This window comes from Amphibalanus amphitrite, unplaced genomic scaffold (assembly GCF_019059575.1).
Source record: "Amphibalanus amphitrite isolate SeventyFive unplaced genomic scaffold, NRLGWU_Aamphi_draft 000094F_arrow, whole genome shotgun sequence".
NCBI lineage: Eukaryota > Metazoa > Arthropoda > Thecostraca > Balanomorpha > Balanidae > Amphibalanus > Amphibalanus amphitrite.
The window spans coordinates 787,030-808,848 of record NW_024881590.1 but is presented as its reverse complement, the minus strand read 5'-3'; the positions used below and the strand labels follow the sequence as shown (position 1 = coordinate 808,848).

The window sequence follows — 21,819 nt, the reverse complement described above, 5'->3', positions numbered from 1 at the left end:
GCCCTGTTCCGGTATTCATTGCCAAAGGTCAGTGACCTTCCGGCTCTGATTTCACCCAGTTTTGCAAGCGAAGAAACTGAGCCTAAGGCGCGTGCCGTCTGCTCGGCGCCGGCCGCGGCCCAAAATGCTGCAAAGATGCGCCCGCCACGTGAACACCGCTGCACGCACCCCCTCCAAAAGTTAATACAACAGACAGATGCACGCGTCCGACTTACGTCGAAGATTTCACCCCCGTAGCCCGCACCGTTCCAGAGCAATAGCCCGCCAAGCGTGACTGACGCGTCACATACATACATACATACATACATACATACATACCTACGGACGTTTTGATTTTTATATATGTAGATTATTGCCAGAATAAATTTGGTGACTCCTCTTGGCCGGCAGTGCTCTGTTCCGGTATTCATTGCCAAAGGTCAGTGACCTGCCGGCTCTGATATCGCTCAGTTTTGCAAACGAAGAAACTGAGCCTAAGGCGCGTGCTCTCTGATCGGCGACGGCCGCGGCCCAAAATCCCGCAAAGATGCGCCCGCCACGTGCAAACCGCTGAGCGCACCCCCACCAAAATTTAATACAACAAACAGATGCACGCGTCTGACTTGCGCCCAAAATTCCACCCCCGTAGCTCGCACAGTTCCACAGCAATAGCCCGCCAAGCGTGACGGACGCGTCACATACATACGGACATTTTGATTTTTATATATGTAAACTAGAGGGACAGCATTACGCGCAGCGTAAAGAGGGACAGCATTACGCGCAGCGTAATAAATCAATTGTCATTAAAATCGGCCCAGTAGCGGCCGAGTTATGGTCAGAATAAATTTGGCGTCTTCCTCCTGGCCGGCGGTGCTCTGTTCCGGTATTCATTGCCAAATGTCAGTGACCTTCCGGCTCTGATTTCGCTCAGTTTTGCAAGCGAAGAAACTGAGCCTACGGCACGTGCTCTCCGCTCGGCGCCGGCCGCGGCCCAAAATCCCGCAAAGATGCACCCGCCACGTGAACACCGCTGCACGCACCCCCTCGAAAAGCTGATACGACAAACAGATGCACGCGTCCGACTTGCGTTTAAAATTTCACCCCCGCAGCTCACACCGTTCCGGAACAATAGCCCGCCAAGCGTGACGGACGCGTCACATACATACATACGGACGTTTTGATTTTTATATATGTCAACTAGAGGGACAGCATTACGCGCAGCGTAATGAATCAATTTTCATTAAAATCGGCCCAGTAGCGGCCGAGTTATGGCCAGAATAAATTAGGCGACTCCTCTTGGCGGGCGGTGCCCTGTTCCGGTATTCATTGCCAAAGGTCAGTGACCTTCCGGCTCTGATTTCCCTCATTTTTGGAGCGAACAATCTGAGCCTAAGGCACGTGCCGTCTGCTCGAAGCCGGCCGCGGCCAAAATCCCGCAAAGATGCGCCCGCCACGTGCACACCGCTGAACCCACCCCCACGAAAAGATGATACGACAAACAGATGCACGCTTCCGACTTAAGTCCAAAATTTCACCCCCGTAGCCCGCACCGTTCCACAGCAACAGCCCTTAACCCTCGCCCGTAAACGGCGATCTGCCACCTTCGCCCATGCAGGGGGGGGGGGTTGGTGCGACCCCCCCCCTTGGCGTTTGAAAACGGAGCGTCGTAGAGCTTAGCGGAAAAGACCAACGGATTGCTCTCGCCGAGATCTCGCGATTGGTGGTATATTTTTTGGTCCTAGGTCAACATTTGACCTACTTTTGACCGGTCAAAGGTCAAATTTTTGGAAAAATAGACTTTTTTTCAACTTTCCGCGGCGATTGCGGCAAAACGGTGGGAGATATCGACTTGAAACCTTCACTATCGTGTTCCTTGATCAATTCTCTATCGTTTGGTATGTATTTCGTTTCCCTAGCTCTAAAAATGGCGCGTTGGGAGCGCCGGAAGTCGGCAAGGTCACAGTCGGCGGCAGAAATTCGAAAAATCAAAATTTAAATTTTTGAAATCTGATTGTATTTTTGGATTTGGGAGGTCCATTTGCTCCCTATAGAAGCTAATATTGCTGCATATTCCCATTGAGGTGACAAGAATTAGCAAAATAGTGGTTCGGACGCTTTTCAAAAATAGTACCGGACGCTGTTCCTCTTGTGACGTCATAGCTCCGTGACCTGACCTGACCCGGTCAAGTTTCTTATACCATATGATAGCCAATACTTGCCCCAACATGCATAGGAAGTTTCATCACGATCCATCAACCGATGTCCGTACCACTGGCAGGAAACCTCGGGCGTTGGCACTCAGTTTGTGAAAATCCGGCCGGAGGCTGTTCCCTTTGTGACGTCATAACTCCGTGACCTGACATGACCCGGTCAAATTTTTTTTTATCAAAAGATGCGCAAGGTTTGTCCCATAAGGTAACCAAAATTTGGCGGCGCTGCGCGCCGCCGTTTTTGCACTATTTCCGAAAAACCTCAGGGGGGGGGGTTGCACCAACCCCTTCCTACATGGGCGAGGGTTAAAGCGTGACTGACGCGTTACATACATACGTACAGACATTTTAATTTTTATATATGTAAACCAGAGGGACAGCATTACGCGCAGCGTAATAAATCAAGTTTCAATAAAATCGGTCCAGTAGCGGCCGAGTTATGGCCAGAATAAATTTGGCGTCTCCTCCTGGCCGGCGGTGCCCTGTTCCGGTATTCATTGTCAAAGGTCAGTGACCTGCCGGCTCTGATTTTGCTCAGTTTTGAAAGCGAAGAAACTGAGCCCAAGGCGCGTGCCGTCTGCTCGAAACCGGCCGCGGCCCAAAATGCCGCAAAGATGCGCCCGCCACGTGCAAACCGGCGAGCGCACCCCCACCAAAATTGAATACGACAAACAGATGCACGCGTCCGACTTGCGCCCAAAATTTCACCCCCGTAGCCCGCACCGTTCCGGAGCAATAGCCCGCCAAGCGTGACTGACGCGTTACATACATACATACAAACATACGTATAGACGTTTTGATTTTTATATATGTGAGTACGCGCAGCGTAATAAATCAATTTTCATTGAAATCGATCCAGTAGCGGCCGAGTTATGGCCAGAATAAATTTGGTGACTCCTCCTGGCCGGCGCACCGTGGGGACTTTTGCGATCCTAGCACGATATAAGTGGCAAATACGAGTATTTTGATTTACACTTTCTTTATGTTCTTTCTACGCAGAATTGTCCAGTGCATCCGAATCCGACCTTCAATCGCTTTAAAAATGATGACTTATACATCAAAATACGTCACAAAGTGAAGGGTTGAGCTCACTAGCACCGTGCTCCTAGGATAAGGCGACAAAGAACATGACAACGGATCGCCTGCTCACTCGTTTAATCAAGCACCAATTCGATGTTGCGATATGTTTTCATAATCGATAATTAATGAGGAATACGAGCATATGCATAAAAAGTTCGAGAAATAATCCAAAGGTATGATTTTTGAATGAACTACAAAAAATGTTAATATGCCACTCGTCTCGGAGATTTGACTCGGCAAATCATAGCCTTACAAAGTGAGTTACGCGGTGTTACGTGTGGAAACACATATCAAAATATTCTCCCATAAATTCTGCACTGGAATCAACTCTTATCTTTTGCCCGATTTTGCCCAAACAGCTACTACGAGACATCAAAGCAGAAGATGTCGCGTGGCTTCCAGCGCTCCGCCGCGCTGCCCGGCGCCGCGGCGGTCAGCTGATTGCGGTGTACCGCCGCAGGGGTTAAGTGTGGAAATACATATCAAAATATTCTCCCATAAATTCTGCATTGGAATCAACTCTTATCTTTTGCCCAATTTTGCCCAAACAGCTTCTACGAGACATCAAAGCAGAAGATGTCGCGTGGCTTCCAGCGCTCCGCCGCGCTGCCCGGCGCCGCGGCGATCAGCTGACTGCGGCGTACCGCCGCAGGAGTAATGTCGTGCTAGCAGGGGCAAAGTCCCCACAGTGCGGCGGTGCCCTGTTCCGGTATTCATTGCCAAAGGTCAGTGACCTGCCGGCTCTGATTTTGCTCAGTTTTGCAAGCGAAGAAACTGAGGATAATGCGCGTGCTCTCCGCTCGAAGCCGGCCGCGGCCAAAATTCCGCAAAGATGCGCCCGCCACGTGCAAACCGGCGAGCGCACCCCCACCAAAATTTTATACGACAAACAGATGCAAGCGTCCGACTTGTGTCGAAAATTTCACCCCCGTAGCCCGCACCGTTCCGGAGCAATAGCTCGCCAAGCGTGACGGACGCGTTACATACGGACATTTTGATTTTTATATATGTAAACTAGAGGGACAGCATTACGCGCAGCGTAAAGAGGGACAGCATTACGCGCAGCGGAATAAATCAAGTTTCAATGAAATCGGCCCAGTAGCGGCCGAGTTATGGCCAGAATAAATTTGGCGTCTCTTTCTTGCCGGCGGTGCTCTGTTCCGGTATTCATTGCCAAAGGTCAGTGACCTTCCGGCTCTGATTTCCCTCAGTTTTGAAAGCGAAGAAACTGAGCCTACGGCACGTGCTCTCTGCCCGGCGCCGGCCGCGGCCCAAAATGCTGCAAAGATGCACCCACCACGTGCACACTGCTGCACGCACCCCCACCAAAATTTAATACGACAAACAGATGCACGCGTCCGACTTACGTTCAAAATTTCAACCCCGTAGCCCGCACCGTTCCGGAGCAATAGCCCGCCAAGCGTGACTGACGCGTTACATACATACGTACAGACATTTTGATTTTTATATATGTAAACTAGAGGGACAGCATTACGCGCAGCGTGAAGAGGGACAGCATTACGCGCTGCGTAATAAACCAATTTTCATTAAAATCGGCCCAGTAGCGGCCGAGTTATTGCCAGAATAAATTTGGCGTCTCCTCCTGGCCGGCGGTGCCCTGTTTCGGTATTCATTGCCAAAGGTCAGTGACCTGCCGGCTCTGATTTCGCTCAGTTTGGCAAGCGAAGAAACTGAGCCTAAGGCGCGTGCTCTCTGCTCGGCGCCGGCCGCGGCCCAAAATCCCGCAAAGATGCGCCCTCCACGTGCACACCGCTGAACCCACCCCCACGAAAAGTTGATACGACAAACAGATTCACGCGTCTGACTTATGTCCAAAATTTCACCCCAGTAGCCGCACCGTTCCGGAGCAATAACCCGCCAAGCGTGACTGACGCGTTACATACATACGTGCAGACGTTTTGATTTTTATATATGTAACTAGAGGGACAGCATTACGCGCAGCGTAATAAATCAATTTTCATTAACCCGCGCCCCGTTGGGCTCTGCCGAGCAACGCGCCCGGTTGGGGGGGGGGGGGCCATTTCGGCCCCCCCTAAGATCTCGAGAACCACGCAACATAGCGACAAGCGGTAAACGGCGTTGGATAGCTCCAACGGGGAACTACCTTGTGACCCAATTTTATTGACCTAGGTCAAACCGATGACGTCACAGGTCAGGTCAAAGGTCCAATTTTCACCGTTTACAGGCACTTCAAGAAATGCGTTGTAAAATCGAGTAAAATGGATTTCATTGAAAATCATCGATGGGGAAATGTTCTTCAAACACATATTTTGCTATTTGAGTTCACTGATACCAGGTCAGGTCACAGAGGTCAGGTCACGGGGGGTCACAATATGAAAGTGTCGTGTGATACATGTTTTATGGTCCATTTTACATGACAAATGCGATTATATGGGTCAGGCAGCCTTTGGGGCCAGCTTAGATCATGTTTTGGTCAAGGTCAGGTCAAGGTCAGGTCAAGGTCAGGTCAAATTAGGTCAAATTTCAAAGTTAATATTTTTGCATAAAATGGGTATTGAATCGATGCAGCTCGTCACGGGGAGTTCAATGGTGGTCTTTGTTTTGCCGTACGTGGTCTAGAATTGCTAAAAATTGAGTTAAAAAATTTGACGTCATCATTTTAGAACAGTTTTTTCGCTATAACTTGGCCAAAAAACGAGATATCGATCTGAAATTTGGTATGTATATAGAAGAGCGCTGGGACTATCACATATATTCCGGTTTTTTGAAATTCGGGAAAATTTTGGATTTTTTCAAAGTTTTTCTAAAAAAATATCAATTTTTTGAATTTTTTTTGGTCAAAAACCAAAAATTTTGAAAATCCAAGATAGCAGTTTCGTAGCGCCGCTTTTTGTCTACTAGACCATATAAAGAACTTTGAAATTGCTTGATAACTGTAGATTTGGTGAGCGTTTCAAGATTGCATGTTTTTTGCTCATTTTTGCTCGAACATGACCTCAGTTTGACCTCAATAACTCCTTACCTAAGGTGACCTAAGACTTGAAATTTGGTGTGAAGGTGTCAAATTGATGCCCGGGAAGGTACTGAGAATGTGGCGGCGCTGCGCGCCGCCGTTTTCTTGCTATTCAGGAAAAACCACAGGGGGGGGGGCCAAAATGGCCCCCCCCCCCAACGGGGCGAGGGTTAAAATCGGCCCAGTAGCGGCCGAGTTATGGCCAGAATAAATTTGGCGTCTCCTCCTGGCCGGCGGTGCTCTGTTCCGGTATTCATTGCCAAAGGTCAGTGACCTTCCGGCTCTGATTTCCCTCATTTTCGCAGCGAACAATCTGAGCCTAAGGCACGTGCCGTCTGCTCGAAGCCGGCCGCGGCCAAAATCCCGCAAAGATACGCCCGCCACGTGCACACCGCTGAACCCACCCCCACGAAAAGTTGATACGACAAACAGATGCACGCGTCCGACTTAACCCGCGCGGGGCTGGGGTCTCTAGCCGAACGCGCGGGGCTGGGGGGGGGTAAATTTTACCCCCCCCCCCCCTGTTATCTCCCGAACTAATGGTCCGATTTGGAAAATTCAAACGCCAATCGAAAGCTCTCATTACGAACTACTAAAAACATGTACTTAATTTAAAGTTTGAGGTCAAGGTCAAGGTCAGGTCAAGGGTACAAATTGCAAGTTTCTACAGTATCGGCCTTGCACCGTAGTTGCCGAAGAATGGAGTCATGGACTGAGACTGATCGCCCAAAACGTGTTCTAAGGCTACCAAGACAATATTCGTTGCATACAATATCATTCAGAGGTCAAGGTCAAGGTCAGGTCAGGTCAGGTCAGGTCACCAAAAAACAATATAGAAAAGGGCATGTGCGACACATGTTTTATGGGTCATTTTACTCATAAAATTCAATAGGCACACTCAATAAGTGATATGGACCACCTCTGGATGAATTTCAGGTCGAGGTCAGGTCAAGGTCAGGTCAAGTGAGGTCAAATTTCGAAGTTGGTTGTTAAGGCCTAAAAAGGTGTCTATCTGATGCAGTTTTTCACGGCGAATCGAATGGTGCTATTTTGGTTTCCGTACGAGGTCTAGAACTTCCAAAAAAGTCATTTTTCAAAAAAATTGTGTGTCGTGACGTCATAAAATTTTGAATAACTCCCACATTTTTGAACCGATTCTTCTAAAATTTGGTATGTAGGTGCACATAGACCACTTCTCTGACATATATTCCGGTTTTTTCGATAGACTCAAAATTTTGGATTTTATAATGATTTTCCCAAAAAAATCAGTTTTTTGAAAAAATTTAGGCCAAAATCCAAAATTTTCAAAAAACCGAGATAGCCATTTGATAGACAAAGTAAAATTACGTATAACCTTTTTTGTTACGTCTTGATTCCTGTAAAAATGAAGATGTTAGCGGCGTTTGAACTTTTGCCGTTTTTGAGGCGAAAATGGCGAACATGACGTCACTAAAACGTCAATTTCTCAAAAATTTTCCGACGGATTTCGCTCAAATTTTCAGGGAACGTGTTAAATTGATGTAAGAAAAGGTACTGAAAGTTTGGCGGCGCTGCGCGCCGCCGTTTTTGAGATATCGCGAAAATTCGCGAGGGGGGGTAAAATTTACCCCCCCCAGCCCCGCGCGGGTTAAGTCCAAAATTTCACCCCCGTAGCCCGCACCGTTCCACAGCAATATCCCTTAAAGCGTGACTGACGCGTTACATACATACGTACAGACATTTTGATTTTTATATATGTAAACTAGGTGTCCAGCATTACGCGCAGCGTAATAAACCAATTTTCATTAAAATCGGCCCAGTAGCGGCCGAGTTATTGCCAGAATAAATTTTGGCGTCTCCTCCTGGCCGGCGCGGCGGTGCTCTGTTCCGGTATTCATTGCCAAAGGTCAGTGACTTTCCGGCTCTGTTTCCGCTCAGTTTTGCAAGCGAAGAAACTGAGCCTACGGCACGTGCTCTCTGATCGGCGCCGGCCGCGGCCCAAAATGCCGCAGAGATGCGCCCGCCACGTGCAAACCACCGGGCGCACCCCCACCAAAATTTAATACGACAAACAGATGCACGCGTCCGACTTGCGCCCAAAATTCCACCCCCGTAGCCCGTACCGTTCCGGAGCAATAGCCCGCCAAGCGTGACTGACGCGTTACATACATACATACAGATTACAGAGGTACAGACATTTTGATTTTTATATATGTAAATTTCATTAAAATCGGCCCAGTAGCGGCCGAGTTATGGCCAGAATAAATGTTGCGTCTCCTCTTGGCCGGCGCACACAGGGCCGATCGCCAGGTCTAGCACGACATGGGTTAAAAAATCGAACTTTGTGGATGTGCAATGAAACCTATACCAATTTGTTCAAAAATGATCATAGTACACTGCTGTGGTCTTTGTTTTCCAACACATTTGCTATTTCATGGCGAAAACTCAGCTTGAACACGATCTTCGGAATCGTTTGGACCGAACTCGTCCCCCGCACTCTTCGACAACGTATCTTTGATCCACGAAAACAATCACAATTTGAGAAGTAATTCCACATTTATATACATCAAACGATACCTCCGGGTCTGCAGAACACACATAACCACATCAAAATGGCGAACTCTTACTTGGTTATGATGTATTGGCACCGCAAAGATTTAAAGACGAAAATATAATTTCACATAATTGATGTCACACACAAATAAACTTTTAAAAAAAGTACCGCAGAGTACCACTTCAAAAATCTCGCTACTTGTCAATGATTCATTGCACTACAAGATCCAAGAGTCATTCTTTGCGACTTTTTGCGACTTTGAATGTAGCAGCCAAACATCAACCCGCGCCGGACCGGTGCTCGGCGTCAAACGCGCCGGGCCGGGAGGTGTTGATTGAACACTCCCCTTCTAACTCAGCTCTTGGGCCACATAGCGACACGTAGTAAGTGGCATTCGGAAGAGCGCCTGAAATTCCAGATGGAGTAATTAGCTATTTCTAGGTCAGGTCAAAGGTCACGTCACCATAGGTCATCAAAGGTAAAATGTTGCATTTATCAACATTTATCGAAAACCGGCTCTTACCTCGGGGACCAATAGAGCTACATCGTCGCGGAAAAGTGCATTCAATTGCTCTTTTAGCGGTCTTTCTGAAATAAGCCCTCAGATTTGGCTTAACCCTCGCTCCTAGTGGTGTTTTTCCAGCCGCGAACGTATAGAAGGGGTCCGTTGGACCCCCCGCCGTTTCGCCCCTGATCGAGCTAGAGCTTCGCGGAAAAGACGAGCGTGTTGCCCGTGACAAGAGGAAGCTGATGATACCAAATTGTAAGGTCCTAGGTCATCGGTTGACCTTCCAGGTCAGGTCAATGACCCAAAAGTCGGGAAAATCGGGACCTGTTAGAACGTCGTAAAGGGTGGCTGCTATGTTTTTTTTTTGGTGCTGATCACGAATATAATATTATTTACGGGCATAGATGATGTCTTCATACATTTAGGCCAGGTCGGGTCAGGTCAGGTCAGGTCAACTAGTAAGGGTTTTGCCGGGTATTTGCAGTAGGTGGCAACCGCCTCTGACAGCTTTGTAACATGTTATGAAGGCACCAAAGCTACATAGTAAATGTTCAAATGGTTGCTAGATTCGAATTCAGCTAAAAAAAAAAACTAGCCTAGAAACATGTAAAACTCGAAAAAGTGAACCAAGGTCATCAAAGGTCAATGACCTTACCGGACCTTCTGGTGACCTTGACACCCACCCTAATGCATGGGAGCAACATAATATCTCATGTATGAACGCTTTAAACCAAGAAAAGACTGCAAACCCGCGGCTAATGCGAGCCGACATACGCTGAATCGCGATTCCGGCCAAACATGGTCTGGAAAGAAGGTCACAGGTCAAAGATCATTAAGGTCAGGGTCATGAAATTTTAAGGTTAGCTGTAAAAGTAGTTATCGCGAGGGTACTGAAAGTTTCGTTGCGATCGGCCGCTTTTTACGCGAATTACTCGCGAAAAAACCAAGGGTTCCGTTCGAAGATTCAGGCCCTGTCGCGCTAGAATGGCATATCGGCCCACTGTGCGGCGGTGCTCTGTTCCCTGTATTCATTGCCAAAGGTCAGTGACCTTCCGGCTCTGATTTCGCTCAGTTTTGAAAGCGAAGAAACTGAGCCTAAGGCGCGTGCCGTCTGCTCGGCGCCGGCCGCGGCCCAAAATCCCGCAAAGATGCGCCCGCCACGTGCAAACCGCTGAGCGCACCCCCACCAAAATTTAATACGACAAACAGATCCACGCGTCCGACTTGCGCCCAAAATTCCACCCCCGTAGCCCGTACCGTTCCGGAGCAATAGCCCGCCAAGCGTGACTGACGCGTTACATACATACATACATACATACATACATACGTCATACATACAGACATTTTGATTTTTATATATGTAAATTTCATTAAAATCGGCCCAGTAGCGGCCGAGTTATTGCCAGAATAAATTTGGCGTCTCCTCCTGGCCGGCGGTGCCCTGTTCCGGTATTCATTGGCAAAGGTCAGTGACCTGCCGGCTCTGATTTCGCTCAGTTTGGCAAGCGAAGAAACTGAGCCTAATGCGCGTGCTCTCTGCTCGGCGCCGGTCGCGGCCCAAAATGCTGCAAAGATGCGCCCGCCACGTGCAAACCACTGAGCGCACCTCTTCCAAAATTTAATACAATAAACAGATGCACGCGTCCGACTTGCGTCGAAAATTTCACCCCCGTAGCCCGCACCGTCGCCTCGCAACAGCCCGCCAAGCGTGACTGACGCGTTACATACGTACAGACATTTTGATTTTTATATATGTAACTAGAGGGACAGCATTACGCGCAGCGTAAAGAGGGACAGCATTACGCGCAGCGTAATAAATAAATTTTCATTAAAATCGGCCCAGTAGCGGCCGAGTTATGGCCAGAGTAAATTTGGCGTCTCCTCCTGGCCGGCGGTACCCTGTTCCGGTATTCATTGCCAAAGGTCAGTGACCTTCCGGCTTTAATTTCACTCATTTTGCAGCGAAGAAACTGAGCCTACGGCGCGTGCTCACTGCTCGGCGCCGGCCGCGGCCCAAAATCCCGCAAAGATGCGCCTGCCACGTGCAAACCGCTGCACGCACCCCCTCGAAAAGTTGATACGACAAACAGATGCACGCGTCCGACTTGCGTCGAAAATTTCACCCCCGTAGCCCGCACCGTTCCGGAGCAATAGCCCGCCAAGCGTGACTGACGCGTTACATACATACATACATACATGTACGTACAGACGTTTTGATTTTTATATATGTAACTAGAGGGACAGCATTACGCGCAGCGTAAAGAGGGACAGCATTACGCGCAGCGTAGTGAATCAATTTTCAATAAAATCGGCCCAGTAGCGGCCGAGTTATTGCCAGAATAAATTGGCGTCTCCTCTTGGCCGGCGGTGCCCTGTTCCGGTATTCATTGCCAAAGGTCAGTGACCTTCCGGCTCTGATTTCGCTCAGTTTTGCAAGCGAAGAAACTGAGCCTACGGCGCGTGCTCTCTGCTCGAAGCCGGCCGCGGCCCAAAATGCGGCAAAGATGCGCCCGCCACGTGCAAACCGGCGAGCGCACCCCCACCAAAATTTAATACGACAAACAGATGCACGCGTCCGACTTACGTTCAAAATTTCACTCCCGTAGCCCGCACCGTTCCGGAGCAATAGCCCGCCAAGCGTGACTGACGCGTTACATACATACATACATACGTACAGACATTTTGATTTTTATATATGTAAACTAGAGGGACAGCATTACGCGCAGCGTAAAGAGGGACAGCATTACGTGCAGCGTAATAAATCAAGTTTCAATAAAATCGGACCAGTAGCGGCCGAGTTATGGCCAGAGTAAATTTGGCGTCTCCTCCTGGCCGGCGGTGCTCTGTTCCGGTATTAATTGCCAAAGGTCAGTGACCTGCCGGCTCTGATTTCACTCAGTTTGAAAGCGAAGAAACTGAGAATAATGCGCGTGCTCTCTGATCGGCGACCGCCGCGGCCCAAAATCCCGCAAAGATGCGCCCGCCACGTGCAAACCGGCGAGCGCACCCCCACCAAAATTTAATACGACAAACAGATGCACGCGTCCGACTTGCGCCCAAAATTCCACCCCCATAGCCCGCACCGTTCCGGAGCCATAGCCCGCCAAGCGTGACGGACGCGTCACATACATACATACATACGGACGTTTTGATTTTTATATATGTGAATAAATGTAATAAATGATGACATCACGTAAGAAAGTGTCATGCTCGTAATTAGAGGTGGCAAAATGTGGACCCGAGGACCCGGTCCAAAGAACCAGTCTGGACCCATATGGGTCCAGACCGGTTCCTGGAAATTTTCTGACGGGTCCAACCGGGTCCTACCATGCATCTTGCACACTACAAATGATTGCAAAATATGAAGTGAATGAAGTGAATGTTTCTTGGCACACTGTAGCTCATGAGTATTCCCAGTGGCAAATAGGCTGCTTTACATGATGCGACTAATGATACCTACAAGTAGTTTGTATTAATTGACTTTTGGGGAACCGGGTCCAACTGGTTCCGATTCCAACTAAGGCCGGGTCCGACTGGTTCCAGATATGTCCAGCCGGGTCTGGTTCGAGTCTGGTTCCCAAAATTTTCATATTTTGCCACCTCTATTCGTAATGTTTCTAAAGAGTAGTTACGAGCGAGCGAGCGCAGCGAGCGAAGTGAGTCTTTTCAATATAACGGAAAAATCTCAGTATGAGCGGCCCGGCCCGGCCCGGCCCGGCCTGTAACGCTTTTGAGAGGCTTATATCTCAGCAACCGCTGGACCGATTGGCCTGCGGTCTTTTTTGCTGGGTAGCCCCATCCCTTCTACCCCGTAATTGACTACTTTTGATACATCTCAGTGACCGTCGTGGCACGTGCCACGTGAAATGTCAAGGGTGTTCAAGCAGTTTTGCAAAAGTAATGATTTTGAGAGGCCCATATCTCAGCAGCGGCTTGAGCGATTGTCTTGCGGTAATTTTTATAGTGTAGCTGCATCCCTTCTACCAAAGGTCGGATACTCTTGATCTATGTCAGTGACCCCCACTGCACGTGCAAAATACAAAAAGAAGAGGTGCAAAATTTGTTCCCATTTCAGTAACTCGGTAATTACTGGGGCGATTTCGCTGAAGCTTGGCATACAGGTAGACACCCACCAGGCGATGCATTCCCATGTGTTGCGGTTAGGGTGCTACTGCACGTGCGCACGTGCAGGGGGCGTTTCCAGATCTCGAGAACGGCTGGGCCGATTGCGCTCAAATTTGGTACACGGTTGGGGACCGGTTAGTAGGGTGCCGTGCAAAAGTCATTTTGGACCCCGTTTGCACGTGCGCACGTGCAGAATGCCGCTTCCAGATCTCAGGAACGGCTGGGCCGATTGCGTTCAAATTTGGCACACCGCTAGCGACCGGTTGGAAGGGTGCTTTGCGCAAGCCCGTTGGAAGTACCCTCTCGCCCTTCCGCACGTGCAGGGCTCACTATCTCGCTCGCTCGTTCTTCGCCCAAAAGGCGTTTTACTGGTAGGTATCATCATTGCCGATTTTATCATGCGGTTTGCCACTCTTAGTGACAATATTAACCAACCATCTGTTTCTTTTATTACAGCTCATTCCACACCCTGAGTTCAACCCAACTACGAAGGAGAATGACATTGCGCTGGTGAAGTTGCAGACAATACTGTCTCTGCCAGCGGCGGTGAACTACCTCGCTCCCATCTGCCTGCCGCACAGGTCCCAATACACAGATGAAATAGTGGCCGTCTCCGGGTATGGGATCCTTGACGTAAGTATACTGGATAATGCACTGTATAATGTAACCCGTGCCGTGCTGGTGCTGTGTGATAGGGCTCAACAATGTCTGAGTTTTCCGTGTCGTACCTTTCACCCCTCCCCGTCTAACTCGGCTCCTGGGCCACGTAGCGAAACGCGATAAGCGGTATTCGAAAGAGCGTCAAAAATAATGACAGAAATACTTCAGTCGTATTTTAGATCATGTCAAAGGTCAGGTCATCAGAGGTCATCAAAAGTCAAGTTTTGTCTATTTCAACAATTTTCGAAACACCCGATGCATAACTCGGGAACCAATTGGGCTCGGGAACCAATTGGGCTACAGTGCTGCAGCAAAGCTCCTACGATAGCTCTTTTACAGGCCTTTCCGAACATTCATGTCAGATTTTATCTCAGGTCAATGGTTTAGCCTCCAGAGAGCGAAAACTCTAAAAAAAACCGTTTACAAAACACGTTTTTTTGGTAATAGCTTTTGACTGAAGAGAGCCACGACATTACTGTTGCGGCATTACTGTCGAGCTGAACACATCTGGCGCGTTTTCACCGCTCTAGCACGTCTCTATCAAAAGTTATACATAGTAAAAACAACTGCTGGTGACATTTCATGACCTTATAACCTCAGGGGCACACAGAGGGGTCACAGGTGCAAATTTCCGATTCAGTGTGTGATGTGTACCTACAAACAGATGTTTTAACCCGGCAGGCGGTGGGCCTCCCGGCCACCGCCCCCACCCCCTCCAACGTATCTCAGAAACTCCTGGACAGATCCGTATAATTCAAACGGCGTTCGATAGCCATGTCAAATTTGTTGTAAGGTAGTCCAATTTTGTTGTGTTCAGGCCTCAGGGTCACAGATGACGTCACAGGTCAGGTCGAAGATAAAATGTTTCACCGTTCACGGGTCTTCTAGGGAATGCGCTATAACATGGAGCAAAACGTATTTTGTCGAAAATCAGCGATAGGACGTCAGCTGCCTAGTACATATGTTGCTATTATAGGTAACTGGATTACCAGGTCAGGTCACAGGTCAGGTCACCAAGGGTCAGCACATGAACCCAACTTTACTAGGGTTGTGCGATGCATGTTTTATGGCCAATTTTGTTTCATTTCCAACTCAATGGTCTTGGTTATAAGACCATCAGGTACGGTTTAGGTCACTTTCTGGTAAAGGTCAGGTCAATATGAGGTTAAAAAGGTCAACTTTCAAAGTTAATAGTTTTGCATAAAATGGGTATTGATTCGATGCACCTCGTCACGGCGAGTCTAATGGTGGTCTTTGTTTTGCGCTAAGTGGTCTAGAATTGCTAGAGAAAAAAGTTTGAAAATTTAACGTCTTCAAATTTTTTTCTATGACTTGGCCAAAAAAGAGGTATCGATATAAAACTTGGTATGCGAATATAAGTCGATAGAGGCTATTACATTTATTCCGTATTTTTCTCCAAAATCGAAAAACTTTTGGAATTTTTTTTTTGCTATAAAAAAATATTTCCAGGGGTCAAATTCTACAATTTTCAAAATTTCGAGAGTGCAGTATAGTAGCCCTGGTAATTCTACACGTTTTGTATCTGGAACATTTTTCTGTATCATCAAAGCTATAGGTCTGGCAGCTTTTCCCGCGAAACCTTTTTTTGGGTCGAAAATAGCAGAAATGAAGTCACTAAGACGTCATTACAACCCATTTATCATAGCCTTTGGAACAGTTTTGGTCACAATGTGTAAGGGGATATGTGCGGGAGGGTACTGAAAGTTTGGTGAATGTCGGCGCAGCGGTTCTGGAGATATATCGAAAAAACTAGCGGGGGCAAAAAATGCCCCCCCCCCCCCCAACACCTACAGGGTCTTTCTCGCCGAATGTTCTTTTTGAAACACCTTAGAAACGTACAAAAATATTATATTCCTGTAAGCATTCTAGGTCATCATAAGCGCAAAAAATTGGACATTTTGATTTTACACTTTACTGGTCGGCCTCCACCCAAGCTGTCTCCACAGGAGCTCCTTGACTTTCGATGCATACAGCGCCGCGTCTGCGGAGACTGGAAACGGCGCGCGTCACCTCTATTGGATCCATGACGGCCGCTAGCTCCTCGACCACGTCAATCAGTTGCTTCAGTGTGGTCGGGGCAATGCCGGGAGTGAGAAGGTGTGCCCCGACCACACTGAAGCAACTGATTGACGTGGTCGAGGAGCTAGCGGCCGCCATGGATGGAGGTGACTGTAAGGAGTTATTGGCAAAATACCTTCGGTGACCTTTGATGACGTCACATGACCTTACAGCTGGCCAACAGCAAAACAGCCATCAAGATAGTGAAGGTTGTTCGTATATGAAGTCATGTATGGTATATTATGGTATATGGAGCTATTCTGACGCGTTTTAGTGGTAAAAACAGGGAGTTGATTTTTCCTCCATTGACTTATAATGGGGAGGTCGAGAAATTGACCTGACCGTGACCTTAGGTCATCGATATCGAAATTCCGAGACGAACAAATTGTAGCTACTAATGACCTAATAACATCCTGTGACTTTCAAAGGCCTCCGCCATCTACTGTTGCTGTGACACGGTGACTAAGTTGCAAAAAAGTGACTTGAGGTTGGGTCATTTGAAGTGACCTGGTGAGCTGATCTTAAAAGTTAGTAGGTTCAAACTTGCACACCATGTGTAAAATTGATGAGAGAATAGACATAGTTAATTTTGCGGCGCTACGCGCCGCCGCTTTACCGCTATTCTCGAAAAACCTCAGCGGGGGCGGATAACCGCCCTCCCACCGTCGTTGCGCGGGTTAACCTTCGCCCCAGTGGGGGGGGCATATGTTACCACCCTGTCGCGTTTTTTGCGTGTGAATAAAAAACCGCGGCGCGTAGCGCCGCGCCGCTTGGGGTAGCTTTTGGTACATCGATTTTGGACAATGTGTGAAATTTTTGACCCCAGGTCATGTCAGGTCAGGTCACCAGGTCAAGTTAACTGACCAAGCCTAAAAAAAAGTTTGCAATCATGTCCAGCCTGCAGTGTTTGTCAGAAAGGTTTCAAACTTGGTGGATTGCATGCTGTTATGGGCGCCTACAATTTGTATATCTCGGATTTTTTATATCCGTGACCTAAGGTCAGGTCAGTGGCGAAACCTTTCCATTACAAGTCAATGGAGAAAAATGAAAATGCCTCTAGATCCGTGTGTACGCATCGGAACAGTCCAAATATTTCAGAATCACAATGATTTAGTCCACTCGTGATGACCAAGGTGTCATTTTTGCTGATAGCCTCTAGACAGGTCATCCGAGGTCACTTGAGGCTACAAACAGTTTTTTGCCAATAACTCGCGATTGGAAAGAGATAGAACGCTAGGGTTGGTCTCATTGTGTTTGCCTTGTTGAGACGCATCGACTGATATGCAACATGACCTTTTCCGGTAAGGTCATGACCTTGACCTGAGGTCAAATTTTCAAGTTGACCTTTCAAGGTCAAATTATAGTTCATTCGACGCGTCTCGGCGAGAGGAACACGATTCTGGCAATAGAAATGTCGTGGCTTTTTGTAGTCGAAAGTTATTGTCGAAAAACACTTTTCGTAAAAACAGCTATTTTTGGACTTTTTGCCCTCTGGAGGCCAAACCGTTGACCTGAGGTCAATATTGATAATGACCTTTTCAAAAGAAGAGTTCAAAAGCTATCGATTGCTCTTTCCTGCGTTATTCTAGCTACCATAGTTCCTGAGATAGCGGCATGTTTTCTGAAAAATATAATGACAATTGGCAAATTTTGACCTTTGATGACCTCTGGTGACCCCAATATTGCTCTAAGGTGAAAAATGACTGAAATACTTTCAAACGTACGCATTGAGAGCTATCGACTGCTTTTTACCGCGTCTTTCTAGCCCTCTTAGTTTTTGAGTTAGAGGTGGGTGGTAACATATGCCCCCCCTCACTAGGGCGAAGTTGGCTGAGACCGCCACTGGGGCGCGGGTTAAGGTCATTTTAGTTCAGGTTAAAGGTCAGGAAACCAGAGGCTGTCCATTTTTTACATTACATTTAAGGCCATTTTTTACCTTTTTGAATATCTTTTGGCAAGTCGACGCTTAACTCGCAATCCAACAGAGCTGCAGCGCCCAGAAAAGCAAATTCGATAGCTCTTCTAACGTTCTTTCTAAAGTTGTCCCTCAGATTTGACCTAATGTCAATAGTTTAGCCACCAGAGGACATAAACTCTTAACTCTTATTCAGCGGACCCTGTCACTCGTAGAGGGGGGTCGCCCCCTCCCCCCTAAGATCTCGGAAAGCTGTCATTCGATAACCCCACCGGGGAACTACCTTGTGACCCAGTTTCAGTGACCTTGGTCCAACCGATTACGTTACAGGTCAGGTCAAAGGTCGAATTTGCACCGTTTACAGGCATCCTAAGAAACGTGTTGCAAAATCGAGTAATAGGCATGCCATAGAAAGTCATTGATGGAGAATTGTTTGCCTAACACATATTTTGCTATTTGAGGTCATTGACACCAGGTCAGGTCACGGAGGGTCACAATATGAACTAGTGTCGTGTGATACATGTTTATAGTCCATTTTACATGACAAATGTAATTATGTGGGCGACATTTGGTGCCAGTTTAGCTTACGTTCTGGTGAAGGGCAGGTCAAGGTCAGATTAGGCTCACTAGCATATATACTTTGCGTCAAAAAAACATTAGCAAATACCTTCGCAAATACTTTACGGTATTCAAAAAAAAAAAATGTTGAGTGAAAACGTCCTCCCCAAGCACGGCGCGGATTTAGTGAACCATCTGACCTCTTTTTTCGCAAGAAATAGGTTCGTTTATACCCCGAACATCTATCTCGAACAGAGGCCAAACGACTTGAGGCTCCAATCGACCCACTCGGTCAGTCAGAGCAGGAGAACTCTGCATGTGTCAAACTCTTCTCCCTATGCAACTAATATCCTTCAATGAGGAATTCGATGACACCAACAAAGGTGTGTGGTCTATTGTCTACGAAAGCTTGCCAGTGGAAAACCCGTACGAACTCCTCTGATACACAGGCTGATGGAGCTCCGAGCGACGTGCTGGGCACTGTCAACTTGCGGACCATCAGCAACAGCGAATGTGGCGACTATCTCGGAGAAGACACCATCGAGAAGAGCATGATCTGCGCTGGCGCCAAGAACATCGGAGCTGGCGGCATGGGTCCCTGCACGGTGAGCTACAATACCAGATAGCCCGCAGGTACTAATGTTTAACCCGCGCGCCGTAGGGGGGGAGGCGAAACGCCCCCCCCCCCGTGTCCTTTTCCGTCGATATCTCCTAAACGACTAGAGATATCGCCACCAAACTTTCGCCATGTTAAGTTTTGAGATATTCGCGAAAAACCTGAGGGGCGCGTATTCCCCCCCCCCCCCCCCCTCCAGCACGGCGCGGGCTAATATAATATTTGACTAGGCTTCATAAAACCGCTACCAACCGAAGGAATGAAATAGACTGTTTCCGAGTGTCTCAAATATCAGGAGAAATTGACGTCGCTTTCCGAGAGTGTATAGCCCGAAGTCTGAATAAGTCAGCCCACCGCAGATCCGCTTAGCCTGCTCTTCAAAGTACTCCCTCCATATAATTATCCGGACCGTCTTCAAGTCCATGCGTGCAAGGTCCAACTGGTCTAAAGCCCAACAAACGAATGAACGTACTCTCTCGTGCTCGTCCTTGCGTGGCTCAGTATCTATAGTATAGTATAGTATAGTATCTATGTAGGTACTACGTAGGTACTATGTACTATGTGCTATTACTACTACTATTACTGCTATTACTACTGCTGCTATCATTACTTACTACTTTACTGCTATTATTACTTATTACTTAGGTACTACCAGTAAAACGCCTTTTGGGCGAAGAACGAGCGAGCGAGATAGTGAGCCCTGCGCGTGCGGAAGGGCGAGAGGGTACTTCCAACGGAATGGCGCAAAGCACCCTTCTAACCAGTCGCTAGCGGTGTACCAAATTTGAACGCAATCGGCCCAGCCGTTCCTGAGATCTGGAAGCGGCATTCTGCACGTGCGCACGTGCAAACGGGGTCCAAACTGACTTTCGCACGGCACCCTACTAACTGGTCCCCAACCGTGTACCAAAGTTGAGCGCAATCGGCCCAGCCGTTCTCGAGATCTGGAAGCGCCCCCTGCACGTGCGCACGTGCAGTAGCACCTTACCCGCAACACATGGGAATGCTTGCCTGGTGGGTGCCTACCTGTATGCCAAGTTTCAGCGAAATTGCCCCAGTAATTACCGAGTTATTAAAATGGGAACAAGTTTGACACCTCTTATTGTTGTATTTTGCACGTGCACTGGGGGTGACCCACATGCATCGAAAGTATCCTATTTTTGGTAGAAGGGATGCTGCTACCCTACAAAAATTACCGCAAGTCAATCGCCTAAGCGGCTGCTGAGATATGAGCCTCTCAAAATCACTACTTTTGCAAAACAGCTTGAACACCCTTGACTTTTCACGTGGCACGTGCCACGACGGTCACTGAGATGTATCAAAAGTAGTCAATTACGGGGTAGACGGGATGGGGCTACCCAGCAAAAAAGACCGCAGGCCAATCGGTCCAGCGGCTGCTGAGATATAGGCCTCTCAGAAGCGTTACAGGCCGGGCCCCTCATACTGAGATTTTTCCGTTATATTGAAAAGACTCGCTTCGCTCGCTGCGCTTGCTCGCTCGTAACTATTACTGCTATTACTACTATACTACTATTACTAGTACTATAGTATAGTATCTATGACCGTGGCGTGGCTCTCAACCGTAACCACCTGACTGACGTGCTACCGATGAAAATACAAGGCTTTCGGTCGTTCGCTTCCGTTTGAGGTATTGCTCATCTCAGTCGTTGCCATAGCACGGCCACATAACAGAAACAGATTTGTTTCAAGTCTAAAGACACAATGTATCTCAAAAACCTGCTTTGTGATTCGTCCTCGATTGCAATGAGTAGCATGAGATACCTACCAACGTGGCAATAAGAGCCAGTTAAATATGTATCTGATTCTCTAGGTTTAAACATGCGTAAGATTATTCGATGCCATTTTTCAGTTCGACTTCGGCGGTCCACTGATGATCAGGACGTGGTACGACCGTGACCGGTATACGCTTGTGGGTGTGGCCACCAACCGCACCGGATGTGGCCAGCCTAATCAGCCGGCCGTCTTCACCCGAGTCTACTCGTTCCTGGACTGGCTCCTGGACAACACAGAGGATGCCGTCTACTGCTGAACATCATGCCACTGCTCACGACCGGTGGAAATGTGCGTGGATGTCCAAATGAAATGTTCTCTTGCACGTCTGTATGAATACACAACCAACCTAGACGAATGCCACTTGTCTGTTGTTGCATACATTGATCCCGATATTTGGTTGAAATAAAAAAAAAAAAACATTTAGTGTGACTCTACTGGTGTGGATACTATATTGGTGTCATCACCACAGAAAATCAGGATACCGATACCAAACCAAATACCAAACAAAACCATTCAAAAACCGAAATCGAACCAACTTGTGAATTCGAGGAAAATATCCATTTTTACCAAATTCGCAGCCTCTTTGCATTAACCCACGCCCCGCTAGGGCCCGTGAAGTTTACGTGCTAGACTTAATTGCATTTCGAACACGAAACGGCGGGCGCAAAGGCCCTTGTCCGCGCCGAATGGAGCCAGCGCTCCCACTCTTTAGCCCTCGCCCGCACATGGGGAAGGGGGGGGGGGGGTTGCCACCCCCCAGGTAGTTT

At 48.0% G+C, this 21,819-nt stretch overlaps 1 protein-coding gene across 4 annotated transcripts in view; it reads left to right on the top strand.

Annotated features, from left to right (window-relative positions):
• Positions 1 to 21,403, top strand: part of LOC122380284 (serine protease 56-like) — a 63,644-nt gene extending 42,241 nt beyond the window's left edge. For all 4 annotated transcript variants that reach the window (XR_006256313.1, XR_006256314.1, XM_043363322.1 and 1 more), the window contains 3 exons: positions 13,887 to 14,063; positions 19,092 to 19,247; positions 21,129 to 21,403. Coding sequence is in view for 2 of the 4 variants with exons in the window: in XM_043363322.1 (XP_043219257.1) it covers positions 13,887 to 14,063; positions 19,092 to 19,247; positions 21,129 to 21,308 (513 nt within the window). In the remaining 2 variants the exon portion in view is untranslated. The remainder of the gene's footprint in view (positions 1 to 13,886; positions 14,064 to 19,091; positions 19,248 to 21,128) is intronic.
• The last annotated feature ends 416 nt before the right edge of the window (positions 21,404 to 21,819 follow it).